Here is a 17,822-nt window from a genome sequence, read left to right as displayed (position 1 = left end):
GGTTATCCAATCAACTAGCTTATGGTAAAGATGCTGTGCATATAATTTGCTAATTACAGGTAGCAAACTAATTGGTCTATAACTAGCCAGATCGGATGGAAGGCCCTTTTTGAATAAAGGGATGACCACAGCAGACCTTCAGGAAATAACCTGGATGAATCGATAAATGAGAATATTACCGTCGGCAGGGAAGCCCACCAACCGATGTAAGATTTCAACGGTTCTGGGGGCAAAATAGTCTATGCTGGGTGCTTTATTATTTTTTAACTGAAAGAAGGTTCTTGACCTCGGTTATAGATACTGGAGGCCAGTCTGGAAAGTTTTCCAAAGATTCTGTTGTTTGGTTGACCTTACTATCCTGCCCTTGATAGAATGAGAATATTGCATCCATTCATTGAGTCCGATAGTACACACATTGCAAGCGTTCTCCAGCAGGCCTGATATTGTACGCCAGAAGAGGGAGGCGGGAGGCCTTTATTGAGATATTCCAAGCATGTTTTTCTGCTTTCTGTTTTTTCCATCTTAGCAGAAATTTGTACTTCTGCCTGAGGGAAGCATGCTCACTAATTAAGAGGGGTTAGAGTGCCTATATTTGCGGTAAGCTATGTGTGCGTGTGTGTGCCAGAACCTGGCACTGAAGCATCTACTGTTACACTGGCCTAAAACACAGGGGAAAGCACAAGACCTCAAACTGTGACAGCAACAGGCTTACTTCCCCCACTTTCAAAACGTAAATGATGATAACAGCAATTTGAGCTTTTAAAACGTTCAGCTGCACACACTCTTTTTCTTAATTGAGGTTTGCAAATCCTTAAAAGTTTGTTTTTATTCACTCCTAACAGAGCAGGAATGAGGGAGCAAAGCATGGAATGGCTTTGGAAGGATGAGGCTGGTTAGTGGGAGGAGAAATGCTGGTTGAGTTCAGGATCCAAAATTAGCTGTGATTCCGGGCCTGCCGGGGGTTTGGACTAGATGACCGCTTTGTGTCCCCTTCTAACTCCCTGAATATTTGATTCTATGAAAATCGCACCGTGGGCTGCATCTGATTCCTGCGACTTGGCAGAAGGGCAAAATTGTTCCAAAAGTAGAGTTGGCTGTCCATCTGTCAGGGGTTCTTTAACTGTGACACCTGCATTCCAGGTGACCCTCGGGACCCCTTCCAACTCTACCATTCACAACCAAGAGCCCTCCTTCCACCTCTGTCTCTGCTCCCTTGCCAGGGCTGAACTTTTTCTCCCTGTCTTTTATTTTTTAACGGTGGCCATGTCCACACCGTATACTTATTTTAGGGTGGCAGTGCCGCCTTCTACCTGCTTCACTTGCGTCCTGGGCAGACAGAGCCTGCTCAGGACTTTAAGCACCCCTCATCTGAAATCTTGGGAGAGCTGCTGCCGCTGCCAGTCAGTGCAATAGGACTCAGCATAAGGCAGACTTCCTAGGCTCCAGCCTCCGACGTGGCTGCCCTGTCCTTCACGGGAGACTTTTGAGCAGAGGTTGGGTCATGTATGATCTAGCTGTGATCTCTCCATCACAAGGGGTTAGGCTAGATGACCCCTCCGTGTCCCATGCAGCTGATTCCATGATCTCCCTTTGCTGTTTTCCCCCTGCCTTGAGAAACCCCCACCAGCACTGCAGGATTTCCTGCAAATCGCACCCACCCTCCCTTTCCCACCAAGATTTGGGAGGAGGAAGTGACTATTCCAAGGGACCTCTCTAGGGCTGCGAGCAATTGCTTTTAACCCTTGGGGGGCGTGCATTTCCTTTGCAAAAAATAAATAAAGGCGGGGTGGGGGGAAAGCCACTGAGAAAGGGGCGGCCGGATGCCTAGAGAGGCAGCTGGGGGGGGGAGGAGGAGAGGAGCAGCTGAGCTTTGCAAGATTCAATTCCTCTCCTCTCTGCGCTTTGCATGTGGGAAAGAAAGAAAAGATCTTCCCACGGGTTGCATCCCTGGATGAGGTGAGTGACAACTGCTCTCCCCCAATCCCACTTTCCCGCAACTTGGGCTCGAGGGGCGTCCCGGGGCCAGGGAGGGGGGTGCAAAGGGGGGGGGGCGGGATTTGGATGCAAAGATCTGAACGGTGAATGGAGGCTTAACAAAAAGAAAGAAAGGCAAGGGAGGTCAAAAGCATATAAAAATATTCAAAGCATTTATACAGATACTCAAAGCATGTCTTTTCGATAGTCTCCAATATGACTGGGCTCAAAACAACTCTGCGTGAGGACACCAGTTTAAGAAGACCAAGCCGGCTTCATCCTTTAATCTGTTTTCATCTCTTTTTTGGCCTGGCTATAAATCTCAATTTTTATGTGAGCTCGCTCTTTCCCTTAAACAAAACAATGTGAGCCCAAGGCAAAGATTAAGCAGATTTACCTATCTTTTCTTTCCCCTCATTTTCTCTTTCCCTTGTTGATATATATGGTTTGTTACCTCCCACCCCCCACATAGCTGTCAACGTTTCCCTTTTTTTAAGGGAAAGTCCCTTATTCCGAATAGGATTCCTCACAAGAAGAGGGGAAAGTTGTCAGCTATGCCCCCACACCTTGAGAGTTATGGGTACAACTTCTGCAAGATGCGAGTTTTATATGGCGTTAGTTTTGCTGATAGAATTCTGCCTATCACTCTCGATCCTGTGCTCAGAAGCCCCTGCAGTCTTCTCCACTGAATCACGCCCCCCAACCTGCTATTCTGCCTTCCCTTATTTCTGATTTAAAAAGCCAAATACTTCACAACACCAACCTCTCTGAGCTCTTCAGAACTGAATTGTCTGCCTCTTTCATTTTCCAGGTAACTGTTTACTTATGTCTGCAGGTGTTAACAATAACAACAATCGTATACCACCCTTTATCCAAAGATTTCAAGGCATAAAACACAACACCCTCCCACAAAATATATAATAAGAACAGAACAGGCCCATTAATAGAGTGTTAATGAGCCCAAAGCCTGGTTGTAGAGAAAAGTTTTGCCTGGCGCCTAAATATGTACAGTGAAGGCACCAGCTGAAGCTCCCCAAGGAGAGCATTCCACAAATGGAGCCACTGCAGAAAAGGCCCTGTTCTCGTGTTGCCACTCTCTGGACCTCTGGAGGAGGAGGCACATGAAGAAGGGCCTCAGAAGGTTATATTAGTGTCCATGCCAGTTCACAGGGGGAGAGGTGGTCCTTCAGGCATTGTACTCCTGAGCCATTTAAGGCTTTATAAGTCAAAACTTGCACTTGGAATTGTGTCCAGAAACTATTTGGTAGCCAGTGCAGTCGGACCAGGATCGGTGTAAGGCTATACTCAAACCGTCTTGCTCTGGTGAGCAACCTGGCTGCTGGATTTTGCACCAGCTGAAGTTTCCAAACCGTCTTCAAAGGAATCCCTACGTATAACGCATTGCAGTAATCTAACCTTTAGGTTACCAGAGCATAGACAACAGTAGTTAGGCTATCCCTGTCCAGATAGGGGCGTAGCTGGGCCACCAGCTGAAGGTGATGGAAGGCACTCTGGGCCACTGAGGCCACCTGAGCCTCAAGCAACAGAATAATAATAATAATAATAATAATAATAATAATAATAATAATTTATTTATACCCTGCCCATCTGGCTGGGTTACCCCAGCCACTCTGGGTGGCTTCCAACAGAATATTAAAATACAATAACCTATTGAACATTAAAAGCTTCCCTAAACAGGGCTGCCTTCAGATGTCTTCTAAAAGTCTGGTAGTTGTTTTTCTCTTTGACATCTGGTGGGAGGGCGTTCCACAGGGCAGGTACCACTACTGAGAAGGCCCTCTGTCTGGTTGCCTGTAACTTGGCTTCTTGCAGTGAGGGAACCGCCAGAAGGCCCTCGGCACTGGACCTCAGTGTCTGGGCAGAACGATGGGGGTGGAGACGCTCCTTCAGGTATACTGGACTGAGGCAGTTTAGGATCCAGGAGGACCCCCAAGCTACCAACCCGCTCCTTCAGAGGGAGGGTAACCCCATCAAGAGCAGGTCACCTCCCACCCATCCGGTTCAAGTAACCACCCACTAACAATGCCTCAATCTTTTCTGGATTGAAGTTTGATTTGTTGGCTCTCTTCCAGTCCATTACCAAGGCAAGACCTCAGTGTCATCAGCATACTGCTGACAGCGTACTCCAAACCTCCGGATGACCCCTCTCAGTGGTTTCACGTAGATGTTAAATAGCACAGAGGATAGGTGTTGAATTTTACAACTTTGTTGATTCATTCCTGTAATACGGTTCCGATGTTTTAATTGTGTGCTAAGCTGAGGCGTTTGGGCAAATGACAATGTAGAACTATCTAAAACGAACAAACAAATGTTCTTGTTCTTCAAGTCTTTTTGGAAGCTACTGCAGAGAACAAAGATGGAAGAGCAAGGGTTAGCTGGACCTCAGGCAGGAAGAGGACCCCATTTAACCCAAGCTGGGAGCAGCGGGGACTTCTGGGAAAGGGCACAACAGAAGACCCTCGATGAGGACAATGCCAACCCAGACGCTCAGCGCCAGCGCTTCAGGGAGTTTGGCTACCAGGAGGCTGAGGGGCCCCGAGAGGTTTGCAGCCGACTCCACAGTCTTTGCCACCAGTGGCTGAAGCCAAAAAGCCACACCAAGGCCCAGATGCTGGACCTGGTGGTTCTGGAGCAGTTCCTGGCTGTCCTCCCCCCGGAGATGGAGAGCTGGGTCAGGGAGTGCGGAGCGGAGACCAGTTCCCAGGCGGTGGCCCTGGCTGAAGGCTTCCTCCTGAGCCAGGCAGAGGGGAAGAAGCAGGAGGAGAAGCAGGTGAGAACTGTTTAATCCTTGCAGGGCCAAAAGGTGGGGTTAGGCTTGAGGATTTCTCTCCCTCCCCCGATGGCAGCAAGAAGAAGGGAGTTTATTCAGTCATCATGGTGAGAGACAAAGAAATCCAGTCATTCCTCAATAATGGCGTTGCTTATTGGCAAAACCTATTGATGTTTCGCAACTTTCTGACTAGTTGCAGGACCTTAGCCAAACCTAGCAGAGTAAACGCAGAGTTCACAAGAGCAATTGGCAACTTGGCTGCAGACAGGATGGACGAAGCAGGAACCAGGAACTTGTAGTTAGGTGTTTATTCTATACAGTGGACTATTTACAGGAACAGAACAGAACACGGATCTTTAACTAACTCTCTCATGCACAACTCACAACTCTCAACCTCCAACTCCTACTCTCAAACACGTACTAGCACACATTCTAGTTAGTAGGCCATTAATCATTATTCCCGTGAGAGAGCTTGACCAATCATGGAGCTGTCTCCATGCCTCTGTATCACCAGGCAGACTCCTTCACATTGCCTTGGCTGTCTGCCAAACCCTAATTGACTGTGTGAGTAGCTGCACGTACTCAGATTCCCAACATTGCTCACACTGAGCTCCACCCCCTTCCCTTTCTAGCAACAGCATCTGTTTCTACGGTGTCTTCAGTGGTCAGCTGTCTCTGTGCCCTTTGTTCTTGCGCTCTTAATGAACGCCGAGTTCTAGGGGACGGGGGATCATCTATGTTGTCCAGTGACAATGTGTCAGCTGGCTCTGTCTCCCTTCCCACTTCTCCTATCACCTCCCAACTCATTTGTTCGTCTGCCTCTGTGCTGTGATCTTCCTCAAAACCCTGCTGTAATTCAATGCTGCCATCTTCTTCTCTGGAAGCTACAGGAGAAGGGTTGGGTGATCTCCACCATTCCTCCTCCTCTTCAGTCCATTCCCTGACGGGTGGATGGCATGAGCCATAGGATTCTGAAATCCACACCTTTTGCCCTCCCTTTCCCTGCCTCTTTCCTCTTCTAATGCCTCACAACTAATGGTCGCAACTAAGGCCAGGGCCTTTTCAGCACTGGCCCTGACTTGGTGGAACGCTCTGCCACAAGAGAGTAGGGCCCTGTGGGACTTGACATCTTTCTGCAGGGCCTGCAAGACAGAGCTGTTCTGCCTGGCCTTTGGTTTGGACTCAGTCTGACCCTTATGTTTCCCTCCCTTTATGGTTTTGATGGGGTTGCATTTTAAATTGGTTTTTTCTTCTTCTTCCTATTATGTTTTTACTGTAATTTTACTGTTGTTAGCCGCCCTGAGCCCGGCTGTGGCCAGGGAGGGCAGGGTTTGAATAAAATTTATTATTATTATTATTATTATTATTTATTATTTCAGGTGGAGGGGTGGAGAGAAGTGGCCAGAGGTCCTCTCGAGGCAGAGGAGGACACCCTGGGCCCCATGCAGAGGCCACAGTTCAGGTGGATTGTGCTGGAGGGTGACGGAGGAGCTGTCTCGCCAGGTGAGGGTCCACAGGTGATCTTGAATCTCTCAGATGTGCCAATTGCTCTCCCTGTTCCCCTGGAGCTGGGTGGCGGGGCCTTAGCTGTCAACTTTCAGATTTGAAAATAAGGGATCAGCAGCCTTGCCTGTCCCGGGGACAGTCTACGGGATATCTAACAATCCGGGAGGGCAGCGGGAAGCAGCGGGAAATGGCTCTGGAATAAGGGAATTTCCCGCAAAAAAAGGGAAGGTTGGCAGCTATGGGCGGGGCAGAAACACTTGACTCCATCTCCTCCCACGGTTTATGAAGATGTGCTCATCTACAAAAGCTTTGCTTCCACTCAAGGAGATGGACTGGAGCTTAAAACAACAACAACTTATTTAGCTCCAATCCATCGCTTTGAAAGGAAGCAAAGCTGTGATGTGAGGAGGGAGGGTTGTTTTTCTCACCAGGTGCTGAACTGTCAAAGGTGTCTGGATGAGAATGTGTTTCTTCCATGGTTTGGTTTCTTGTAGAGCAGATCCTCCTGGGGGCAGCCCCTAGGGTGGTTGGATGGCGCCTTGTCCGCCTCCTTCCAGCAACTCCTGCAGCCAAGCTGGTGCCCAAAGTCTTGCTCTGCTTTCGTTTGGACCACATCAGTCTTCTCATCTAGGCAGCCCCAGACCACCACACACTGCCCAGGCTTGCGTCTTGCAGAGGTCACTTCATTGACTTTCAAATCTGTCTAATCTTCAGAAGAAGGCTAGCAATGGCCATTGAGGGCCTTTGCTACTAAGGTCCAGCACCTCGAATGGGCAGCTAACAGGGTTAATAATAATAATAATAATAATAATAATAATAATAATAATAAATAACTCCTCAGCCAAAGCCGGGCTCAGAGTGCCTAACAACAGTAAAAATAGCACAATTTACATAAAATCACAGTCAGTTAATTAAAATACATTCTAAAATTAATTCAAAATCATATTAATGACAACCATTGGGCTAGAGTTCTGTGAGGATTACCAAAGGAGGGGGTCAGACTGTGCCTTGGCCAAAGGCCTGGTGGAACAGCTCTGTCTTGCAGGCCCTGCGGAAAGATGTCAAGTCCTGCAGGGCCCTAGTCTCTTGTGACAGAGCGTTCCACCAGATTGGGGCCACTGCCAAAAGAGCCCTGGCTCTGGTTGAGGCCAGCCTAACCTCCCTGTGGCCTGGGACCTCCAAGATGTTTTTGTTTGAAGACCGTAAGGTCCTCCGTGGGACATACCAGGAGAGGCGGTCCTGTAGGTACGAGGGTCCTAGGCTGTATAGGGCTTTAAAGGTTAAAACCAGCACCTTAAACCTGACCCTGTTCTCCACCAGGAGCCAGTGCAGCTGGTAGAGCACCGGGTGAACGTGATCCCGTGGCGAGGACCCCGTAAGGAGTCTCACCGCAGCATTCTGCACCCGCTGGTGTTTCTGGGTCAGTCTCAAGGGCAGCCTCATCATGCCATCATTTTTGTGTCCCTCCCAGGCGGCGAAATGACCCTGGAGCGTCCTTCCGGCCCTTTTCCTCTTTGGGATGGAGCAGACGCGGTTCTTACCAAGCCCCCGGATCAGGTAAGAGGAGAACGGTTCGAGAGATTGGAGGCAGGGGCAGGCTGGATGTCTCTGGGTTCCCCTTTTGATCCTTCCACACCTGCCCAATAGGAGGCCTTTCCATGCTAATACCTGTGTGTATGGGAGGTGGCAAATACGTTCTTCTTTCTTCTTTCAGAGCCCAGTGATCTTTGAGGAGGTGGCTGTGCATTTCACGGAGGAGGAGTGGGCACTGTTGGATCTGGGCCAGAGAGCTCTGCACAAGGAAGTCATGGAGGAGATTTGTGGGAACCTGAGCTTTCTGGGTAAGGATCACTCTTAGCTGTCTTCTGGTGTTTGAGGCAAACCTATGTAGGGTAATAGTGGGGGAGGGTCCACCCCCCCCCACTCTTTGGCACTACACCAAAAAACCCTTCACCACCTGTGAAGCCATGAGCTGGGTTTTTTTAATGCGTGTTTCGCTAACCCCCTTTATTTCTGCGGCCACCACAGATAACATTTTTTAGAATTCTCCAGCCCTAGCATAGCCAAGCATAGCGGAATGTTTGGAGATGGGGTGGTGGACCCTCATTCTTTGGAGGTTTTTAAACAGCGGTTGGGTGGCCGCCTCTCAGGGGCTTTTTAGTTGTAAATAAGGTGTTTTGCAACATGACGCTTGGGGCCCCTCTACAGGGTATAGCTTCAGTCTTCGTTTATTTGTTTGTTTATTACAGTGCACGCTTGGGTTGCGAACATGATCCATGTGGGAGGCACTTCCACAACCCGCAGCATTCACAACCTGCAGCGCCGCGTCTGCGCATGCGTGGGTTGCGATTCGGTGCTGCTGCGCATGCATGATGCCAAAACCCAGAAGTAACTCATTCCGGTACTTCCGGGTTTTGACGCTTCCATAACCTAAAAAAACACAACCTGAAGCGTCTGTAACCCGAGGTATGACTGTACAACGACAAGAATGGCTACTATACTTCTGCTCCCACGGTACTGAACTAGTCCTGCTTCACATCCAACTCAAACTAAACGCAAACTTGCAGGGTGTCAGGCGTGGAGAGTACTCCTCTTCCAGTGTGAGCCAGTGTGGTGTAGTGGTTAAGAGTGGTAGACTCGTAATCTGGGGAACCGGGTTTGCGTCTCCGCTCCTCCACATGCAGCTGCTGGGTGACCTTGGGCCAGTCATGCTTCTTTGAAGTCTCTCAGCCTCACTCACATCACAGACTGTTTGTTGTGGGGGAGGAAGGGAAAGGAGAATGTTAGCCGCTTTGAGACTCCTTCGGGTAGTGATAAAGCGGGATATCAAAGCCAAACTCCTCTTCTTCTTCTTCGGTAACTTCACAGATAAGAATTAATGAGCAGTTCATAGACTTATAGTCCTTTTATTACAGCATCATGCTGCAAGCACAAAACACACATCTCTCCGCAAGGCTAGTCTGACTCCTCCCTTGCACTTCCCCAGCAACATCCTGAGCGCCAACAGGAAGTTCCTCCCCCTCTCTGCCTTCTCTGATATGATCAGACCTCCTAGATTTTGGGGAGGGGGTCCCCCCACACTCTCCAATGACGTATCTGCTAGCTGATCCTGCTCGTCTCTCATTATCTCGTAGCTAGGCAACTCCTGGGGAATGTGTTCTGCATCTGTATCTCTCTCTGCTTCTGAAAACGCTGGAGGCAAGGAGGGAGCCAATCTCCCCCCCTCCTCTTCTGAGAGGAGCTGATCTGCCTGTGAACGCATTCCCCAGTCCTCATCTCCAGACCTTTCCCTGACAAGGGGTTGGACTAGATGACCCTGTTAGGATTCTTGCTCCGTGTTTGCAGTCATGGGATTGTTTTCTATCACATGACGGTGTATGTTTTCATTCCACAGGGTGGGAAGTGACAGAAACAGGATGTTTTGATGTTAATATGTTCCGTGATGTAGGACTATTGTACTTTGGTCTTTTTCTCTTTGCTGTCTGATGAGAAAGAGGAAGGAGCTAAGTCAGAATGCTCCGAGTGTATTATATGTACCGTATTTTTCGCCCTATAGGACGCACTTTTTCCCCTCCAAAAATGAAGGGGAACTCTGGGTGCGTCCTATGGGGCGAATGCAGGCTTTCGCTGAAGCTTGGAGAGCGAGAGGGGTCTGTGCGCACCGACCCCTCTTGCTCTCCAGGCTTCAGGAAGACATCCGCAGCCTAGGCAGCCCTGCGGGAGGTTCCGCAGGGCTGTCTAGGCTGCGGATAGCAGCCTGGTTCCCGGAGCGCCGGGCGCGCTGAAAGCAGAGTGCCCGGCGCTTCGGGAACACATCCGCAGCCTAGGCAACCCTGTGGGAGGTCCCGCAGGGCTGTCTAGGCTGCGGATAGCAGCCTGGTTCCCGGAGCGCCGGGCGCGCTGAAAGCAGAGTGCCCGGCGCTTCGGGAACACATCCGCAGCCTAGGCAACCCTGCGGGAGGTCCCGCAGGGCTGTCTAGGCTGCGGATAGCAGCCTGCCGCCCGGCGCGAGGGGCGCCCTGAAGCAGAGCGCCCCTCGTGCCGGGCAGACATCCGCAGCGTGGGGAGCCCTGCAGGAGTTCCCCGCAGGGCTCCCCACGCTGCGGATAGCAGCCTGCAGCCCGGCGCGACGGGCGCCCTGAAGCAGAGCGCCCCTCCCGCCAGGCAGACATTCGCAGCGTGGGGAGCCCTGCAGGAGTTCCCCGCAGGGCTCCCCACGCTGCGGATAGCAGCCTGCCGCCCGGCGCGACGGGCACCCTGAAGCAGAGCGCCCCGCGCGCCGGGCAGACATCGGCCAGCCCCACAAGCTTGGGGGACAGCAGGGAGGTGCAGCGCCGCCATCCCGCTGTTCCTCAACCTGTTTCAGTTTCCCCGACCTGGTTTTGGGGGGAAATAAGGGGAATTTCCCCCCCCTTTATTTCCCCCCCAAAAAACTAGGTGCGTCCTATGGGACGAAAAATACGGTAAATAAAGTAGATTAGCTTCTGCTTTCCAGATAGAAATTCCCAGGTTTGGTCTCCAGCATCTCCAGGTAGTCTGGGTGGGTCTGCTGCCTGAAACCCTGGAGAACTGTTGGCTGTGGACCAATGAACTCACTCAGTATAAGACACCTTCCTATTTTCAGGATCTGTGCATTGAAGGCATTCTTCCTTCCGCGATTCTAACAGTGTCCTTTTGAAAAGGGCTCAGAATCCCTACTGAGACCTTCTATCCCTATACAGAAAGATCTGAAGGGGAGCTGGTGCCTGTAAGTGGGTTTGGGGGGTGGGCCTTGCATGCATATAAAAGAGAAGCAGCTAATTGGGCTTGTCCCTGATGAGGTCGTTGGTTTCTGCCTTGCCATCCTAACAGGATTTCCTTTTCCTTTTGTTTCCCAAGCAGAAGGTGGTCAGTCCAGTGAGAATTACGTGCAATCATCCGCAGAGTACGAAATGTGGAAAGAGCCATTTGGAAACCAAAGGGGACCCAAAATCATCAGTCCGGATAAGCAACATTGTCAAAATAATAGAAGTATCCAGACCGGGGAGAAACCGTACACATGTGTTGAGTGTGGAAAGAGCTTCAGCAATGGAGGAGACCTTGCTACACATGAAATAATCCACAAGGGGGAGAAACCGTATAAATGCATAGCCTGCGGAAAGACCTTCTGCACCAGTGGGAATTTTAGTAATGAAAGAATACATTCAGGGTGGAAGCCATATGTATGTGCCGAGTGCGGAAAGAGCCTTGGCGATAGCAGATCACTTGCTAAACCTCTAGGAACTCACGCGAAAGAGAAACCAGATAAATGTGCGATGTGTGGAAAGTGCTTGAGGTGTACTGGGAAGTCCCTGAAAGAAAGGAAGAAAGCTGAGAAAAAACTGGCCCTCATGGCCAGGAGCAGGAGGGCTAGAACAGCCCACACACTGAAGGTCAAGCTGGAGGTAGTGGAACGTGCAGAGCGCGGGGAGCGAAACAAAGACATTTCTTTAGCCATGGGCTTGTCAAAGTCTACAGTCCGCACCATATTCAACAACCGCGAGAGGATAAAAGCAAGCGCCGAAAATCTGCAGAGCGAAAAGTTAACCAAGGTGACAACCGGGCGAGCAGAAATTTACGAAACTCTGGAGAGGCTGCTGGTTCAGTGGATTGACTGCCACGGCGATCGGGGCGCCCCATTGTCCTTCCTCCTCATTCAGGAGAAAGCGCTGTCCTTGTTTGAGGACCTGAAGAGGAAGAAGGCGGAGAAGGGGGATGCGAGTGCTGTAGGCATGGGGTTCAAGGCAAGCAAGGGGTGGTTTGACCGATTCAAGAGGAGGGCGTACCTTCACAACGTTAAACTAAGGGGAGATGTAGCTACTGCCGACACTGCGGTCGCATCAACCTACCCCACACATTTCCAGGAAATCATTGAGGAAGGCGGGTACCACCCAAAGCAGATCTTCAACATGGATGAAACAGGGCTGTTTTGGAAGCGCATGCCGTCTCGGACGTGCATCTCCATCCAGGAGACAAAGGTGCCAGGGCCCAAGGTTTCAAAGGACCGCCTGACGCTGCTGCTGGGGGGTAATCTAGAGGGTGATGTGAAGCTAAAACCCCTGCTTGTGTACCACTCAGAGAACCCCAGGGCGCTGAAGGGGATCCCCAAATCAACTCTGCCCATTTTGTGGCGTTCCAACAGAAAGGCATGGGTCACCCGCGAAGTTTTCAGCGACTATATCAGGAGCTACTTTTCTCCTTTTGCGGCTGACTATTGCCGGGAGAGCAACCTGGACAACAAAGTGCTTCTCCTGCTGGACAACGCCCCTGGCCACCCTGTTAGCAGCCACGATTATTCCGACAATGTCCGTGTTATGTTTCTGCCTGCCAACACGACTTCGTCATTGCAGCCTATGGACCAAGGAGTGACCGACAAATTCAAGGCTTACTATCTGCAGCTTGTCATGAAACACATGGTCACGAAGAGTGCCGAAGACAACAGCAGAAGCCTCGTTGACATTTGGAAAGAATTCAACATAAGGAAGGCTGTGGATTTCATTGCTACAGCTTGGTCGATGGTTACGAAAGAGACTCTAAATGCTGCCTGGAAAAGCTTATGCCCCAAGTATGTTCGTGATCACAGAGCGCTGGCGAAGGACTTGCCCGCTGCACATAAGACTATTGTGTACCTGGCAGCACAGGCTGGCTTTGAGGGTGTGGATGAGGAGGACGTGCGAGAGGTGCTTGCGAGTCGCACGGAACGCCTTACAAACGAGGAGCTGATTCAGCTCGATGAGCAGTGCTTTGGTGGGAAGAGGGAAAAGGGTGAGGGCAAGGAAAAGGAACAGAAAGTTATTGGCATGAAGACGCTAACTCAGATGTTGGCGCTGCAAGGTGGCTTACTGTCCGTGACGGGGGAATATGACAACAACTTCGAATGTGCTCTAAACACAGAATTGATGCTTGACGAATTAATGGAGCCCTATACGTTTCTCCATGACAAAAACCAGAGGGAGGCAAAGCAGCCCACAGGCCACGATCCTTTTCATAGGGAGCCAAAAGACAGCACTTCTGATCTCGAAGTCTTGCCTTCCACATCTGGTTACATTCCTCCCGAAAAGGAAGTTGCCATCAAGGAAGAGATCGTGGTCATCGAGGTGAATGCGGAAGAAATGGAAACTGAACCTGCAGACAGAACTGATTCGCAATCTTCCATTTCCTTGAGTTTGTCTTGCCCTGCACCATCGCCTTGAATACAATCATCTTGTTAAGGACTGGGATAAGGAGAACCTCACGGGACTTCAAATCATTGTCTGCAGAAAATGTTTTAGTTAGCACATTGGTTGTATTCAACTAGCTTTTACTCTAAGAAGAATCATAGACACTAATGACCATAACTTTCTTAGGTCCATTAATTTTAATGGGTCTACTCTGAGTAAAAGTTAGCTGAATATAACCCTATTTATCTACATTGGAGGAAAACAGGTAGGGCCAAAAGGGGTGCTTTAAAAAAAAGGGGGGTTTTTAAAATTAGCTTCCCATATAATTTTTCCAAAATATCCAACTAAATACAAAAGACAACTGCACATTTTTTCAATACTGATAAATATATTGTATGTCGTTTCCTGTTGTTTGCTGTAGGTTTGCTGTAACCTGATAAAACATACTTAAAAAACCCAAGTTGAGGAAAATGAGGGTAGGAATAAGGTAGAAGAAAAGAGAAGAGAGAAAAAGGACCAAACCTTTTGCTAAGCAAAACAATAACCTAAGAGGATTTTTATGACAACCAGACATTTCTGTTCACCTGTGGCATTAAATCACATAGATTTTTTGCCATTAGCATATTACATGAAGCCCCACCACACCGAAAAGAAGTCCTGTGGCTGTGCTTTATCTTGAACTAGTCTTAAATTTGATGTAAATCCCCCCCCAACTGCAATATTCTATGCATTCTTGTACCACATTTATATATTCAAGCTGTCGAGTTCCTTCCAGTGCTGTACAAAAGTTTATCTAAACTGCAAATACTAAGAAGGCGATAAATTGTTTGGACGTTAAATCTTTATTTGTACCTTGAAACGATGTTAAAAAAGAACGTTCCGGTGCAAAGTTTCTATGTATTGCTAATAGTTCTGTGTGAATCAGGGACCAGAATGTTTGAATGTGTGGTCACTTCCACCATAGATGAAAGTAGGTCCCTTTAGTATCACAACCATGGCAACACATAGGGCTTATTACAGCTGATGTAATATATGCTAGTTGGGCTATATATGTCCCATACCATCTATGCCACATTTCGTGTGAGAGTTTTCTAATATTTGCCAACAGAAACATACTTGCCAACCACAGCCCTTTTCTGGTGGAATCGTCAGTATTTGTTATTAAATCATATTCCCACACTGATTTTAAGCTGGACAAATCACCTAGCTGGGCTTTTTCTCAAATTATCATAGAATTCTGAAACTTGTCCTTTACCTCTTTTCCCTTGCCCAGGCAGGCAGCAGCCAATAGATCAGCCCCCTCCTCTCTCCTCCCACCTCTGCCCTCACCAGCCCACCTCTCTATCCACTCACTTGCCTTTTCTTTTGTGACGCCACAGGCAGGCAGCAGCCAAAGGCAACCGTCACAGCCTCCTCAGGCCCCACAACAATCTGTGGTGGGTGCAATGCAATAGTAGCTCATGCACCCCAGAGTCAGGCCCAGCTGAAACACTGAGAGGCCAACCAGGTGAAGGTGCTTTCAACCCGGGAACATCTCCTGCCTCTCACACACCTGTAGTTGCTGCCAAGTACCCCTGCCCAGCCCACCGGGGGGGGGGGGGGGAATAGTTTGGGTGGATTGTGTGGCTGGGGGATTTTGCCCATTTTGGAAGGGTGTTGCCTGTGTCTCATTTGTAGTGTGTGTGACTACATACACATTTTAAATGTCTTTCTCTACCTCCCTAAATCCTGGCAGTTTGTTAAAGGTTCTGGGAATTCATTCTTTGTGTTTCGAATGTAAATATGTGTTGTATGTGTAGTCTTTTGTGAGCACCACCAGTGTAATGTGTATCTTATGCTGCCCGCAACAGTTTCTGTCATTCCTAAATATATGCCTCCAGTCCCAAAACTCTGGACCCCCTGAATCGGGGTGCTGAATGCTGCAGTCACAGCCAACCTGTTTCTCTCCATGATTCCTTCTGGGCTCTGGATTCTGTTGTGACCCGGGGGGGTTCACAACATAACATTACAATATAAAAACCACAGAACACATAGTAGAAATAACAACCACAGCAAACCAGCAAACCCCTCTCCCACAACACATTTAAAAGGGCATCAGATGTCAGTCAGCCAAAGAATGTTTTTTGTCTGGTGCCTAAAGGTGTATAATGAAAGCACCAGGCGAACCTCCCTGGGGAGAGCATCCGACAAACAGGGAGCCACTGCAGAGAAGGCCCGTTCTTGTGTTGTCACCCTCCAGAGCTCTCGTGGAGGAGGCACACGGAGAAGGGCCTCAGAGGATGATCTCCAGGTCCAGGTAGGTTCATATGGAGAGAGGTGGTCCTTGAGGTGTTGTGGTCCTGAGCCATTTAAAGTAGCGGTCCTGAGCAGTTCAACTCCTTCAGTTGCCAGTTGTGGCTGGGATCTCTCCTGGCTGCACCTATATTCCCTTTCCTCTAAGGAACTCAGGGTGACCTATATGGTTCCCCTGCTCCCACTTGATCCTCACAAGAACATCCCTGTGAGGTATGTTAGGCTAAGGCACAGTGTCTGGCCCTAGTCCTCCCAAGCCCTAGTGCAACACGTTAACCACTGCACAACACAAAGTTTGGATTAATACACTTTTTTAGACCTCAATTTTTCTACAAAGCCCAGAACAGCAGCACCATCATGTATGAAACTGCCTTATACTAAGTCAGGCCATCAAGCCTAGCATTGTCTTTCCTGAATGGCAGCAGCCATCCAGGATTTCAGACCAGGCTCTCTCCCAGATGCTAGAGACTGAGCCTGGGACCTTTCGCATGCAAAAGTGGGTACTGAGCTTTGACCCTTCCACACAGGGCAAAATGGTTACTTTGGCACTACCTTCCCAACTTCCCCAAGAAACGTGGCTTTGGTGTACCAGGCAGGTGTACCAGGCAGGTGTCCCATTCACCACCCAGCATGCTTCCTAGCCAACTCAAGGGCAGGTGGTCCAGCGTGTGAAGGAAAGAGAAGAATCCCTTTCCCATCTCGCCCTCCCTCCAAGGTCCTACTCTGACTCCATTGTGGCTGGTAGGGCAGAAGACAGGGAGCCCAACAGTAGATGGTGCCAGAGCAGATAACTGGAACCAGAGCCAGGAACAGACAGAACCAACCGATTCTGGTTTTGTTCTCGCCATCCTCCCTTGCTGAGTTCTGCAAGGGCAACACGGAGACTAAGGAGGAGGTGGGAGCTGATAGTGAGGACCATCACCTGGGCTGTTTGTAAGAAAGGAGGCAGGAAACTGGGTGGAGGCAGACAGGTTGGTTGGGCAGTGCCCCCCTTGCCCATATGGACCACCCTCCACTGGCTGTTTGGACTGACCCAGGTGCACTGCTTTTCTAATGCTCTTGTCACCGAAGTTTGGGCAAAACACACTCTCACACACAACCCATGCCAAATTTGGAGCCGCATCTGTAATCCCTCACAAACATATTTTCCTCCAGTGCTGCACCTGCCACAATGATTTCAGGATGTTGTGGAGATGAGCTTCCCTCCTAATTATAATTACATCAAAATCATAGTGATTTATTCTTGCCAAAGCTCGAGAGAGATTTCTGGAGATCGCCTAGACATTGGAATAAAGGCCATCGTGAGGTTATCCGTTGCGTTCTTCCAGGGGGAGGGTGGGGAGTTGGTGCACAACGTCTCTCCTGTGTGAGACACAAACTGAGGAGACACAGAGCAGGTGAAAGGGAGGGATGTGTCTGCTTGAAGCTGGATGCCCCTGTAGGGGTGAAGCCGCTGTGGGTTTGGCCTTGCAAGAGTTCTCGCCATCTTCTGCTTAGCTGGCGCCGGAGGAGAGACAGGTGCAGGGGGCAGAGCCAGGATGGTACCCTTGCTGGTTCTGCTGGTTCTGCTATTGATACCCCACGGAGTGTGTGGTAACCTGAAGGCAAAATGCCCCTTGAATCTGAGCATAGAAAAAGAAGCTTGGAGTTACTACCAGCCTGGAGATTTCCTCATTAGCGGGATCATATCTCCACAATATCCTTTTAAGCAAAACCTATACGACTTTTCTCGGCTCCCAGTAACCAACTTTGACCAGTAAGTCATTATATGCTGATGGAAGTTATGCGTCTCCAATTTACAACAGAAATTGTCCCTGGATCAAGGCTGAGGACCACCCAAATGTTGCTGGGCTGTCATCCTGGGCCATTGGCCATGCTGGCTGGGGGCTTATGGGAGACCAGCAACAATTGCAGTGGGGGCACAGGTTCCCAAGATGCCTGTCCTATTTTCTAGTTCCCTTTGTCAGCCCTGGGAAGATGTTCTAGCTGCTATGATGCAGTGTTGCCTGTTGAAGGATGCAAGTAAATCTGTTCAGCAAAATTATGCACTGAAGCGAGGGTGTCACCCAAGTCATGCAATT

At 49.5% G+C, this 17,822-nt stretch overlaps 1 protein-coding gene across 1 annotated transcript; it reads left to right on the top strand.

The window, feature by feature from the left end:
- Positions 1–1,844: 1,844 nt before the first annotated feature.
- LOC308469339 (uncharacterized protein) lies at positions 1,845–14,648 on the top strand. The gene is made up of 6 exons (XM_080991630.1): positions 1,845–1,956; positions 4,322–4,765; positions 6,145–6,268; positions 7,743–7,828; positions 7,986–8,112; positions 11,150–14,648. The coding sequence occupies exons 2-6, from the start codon at positions 4,352–4,354 to the stop codon at positions 13,480–13,482; spliced, it is 3,084 nt and encodes a 1,027-aa protein (XP_080847756.1). The 5' UTR covers positions 1,845–1,956; positions 4,322–4,351; the 3' UTR covers positions 13,483–14,648.
- The last annotated feature ends 3,174 nt before the right edge of the window (positions 14,649–17,822 follow it).

This window comes from Podarcis pityusensis, assembly GCF_964106645.2.
Source record: "Podarcis pityusensis genome assembly, chromosome: 2".
Classification (NCBI taxonomy): Eukaryota; Metazoa; Chordata; class Lepidosauria; order Squamata; family Lacertidae; genus Podarcis; species Podarcis pityusensis.
This window is presented reverse-complemented; position numbering and strand designations above follow the sequence as displayed.

Coding starts and splice junctions, on each gene's coding strand:
- LOC308469339 (XM_080991630.1), top strand. CDS start 4,352: ATGGAAGAGCAAGGGTTAGCTGGACCTCAGGCAGGAAGAGGACCCCAT. Junction 4,766..6,144: donor AGAAGCAGGAGGAGAAGCAG/GTGAGAACTGTT, acceptor TTATTATTTCAG/GTGGAGGGGTGGAGAGAAGT. Junction 8,113..11,149: donor TGGGAACCTGAGCTTTCTGG/GTAAGGATCACT, acceptor TTGTTTCCCAAG/CAGAAGGTGGTCAGTCCAGT.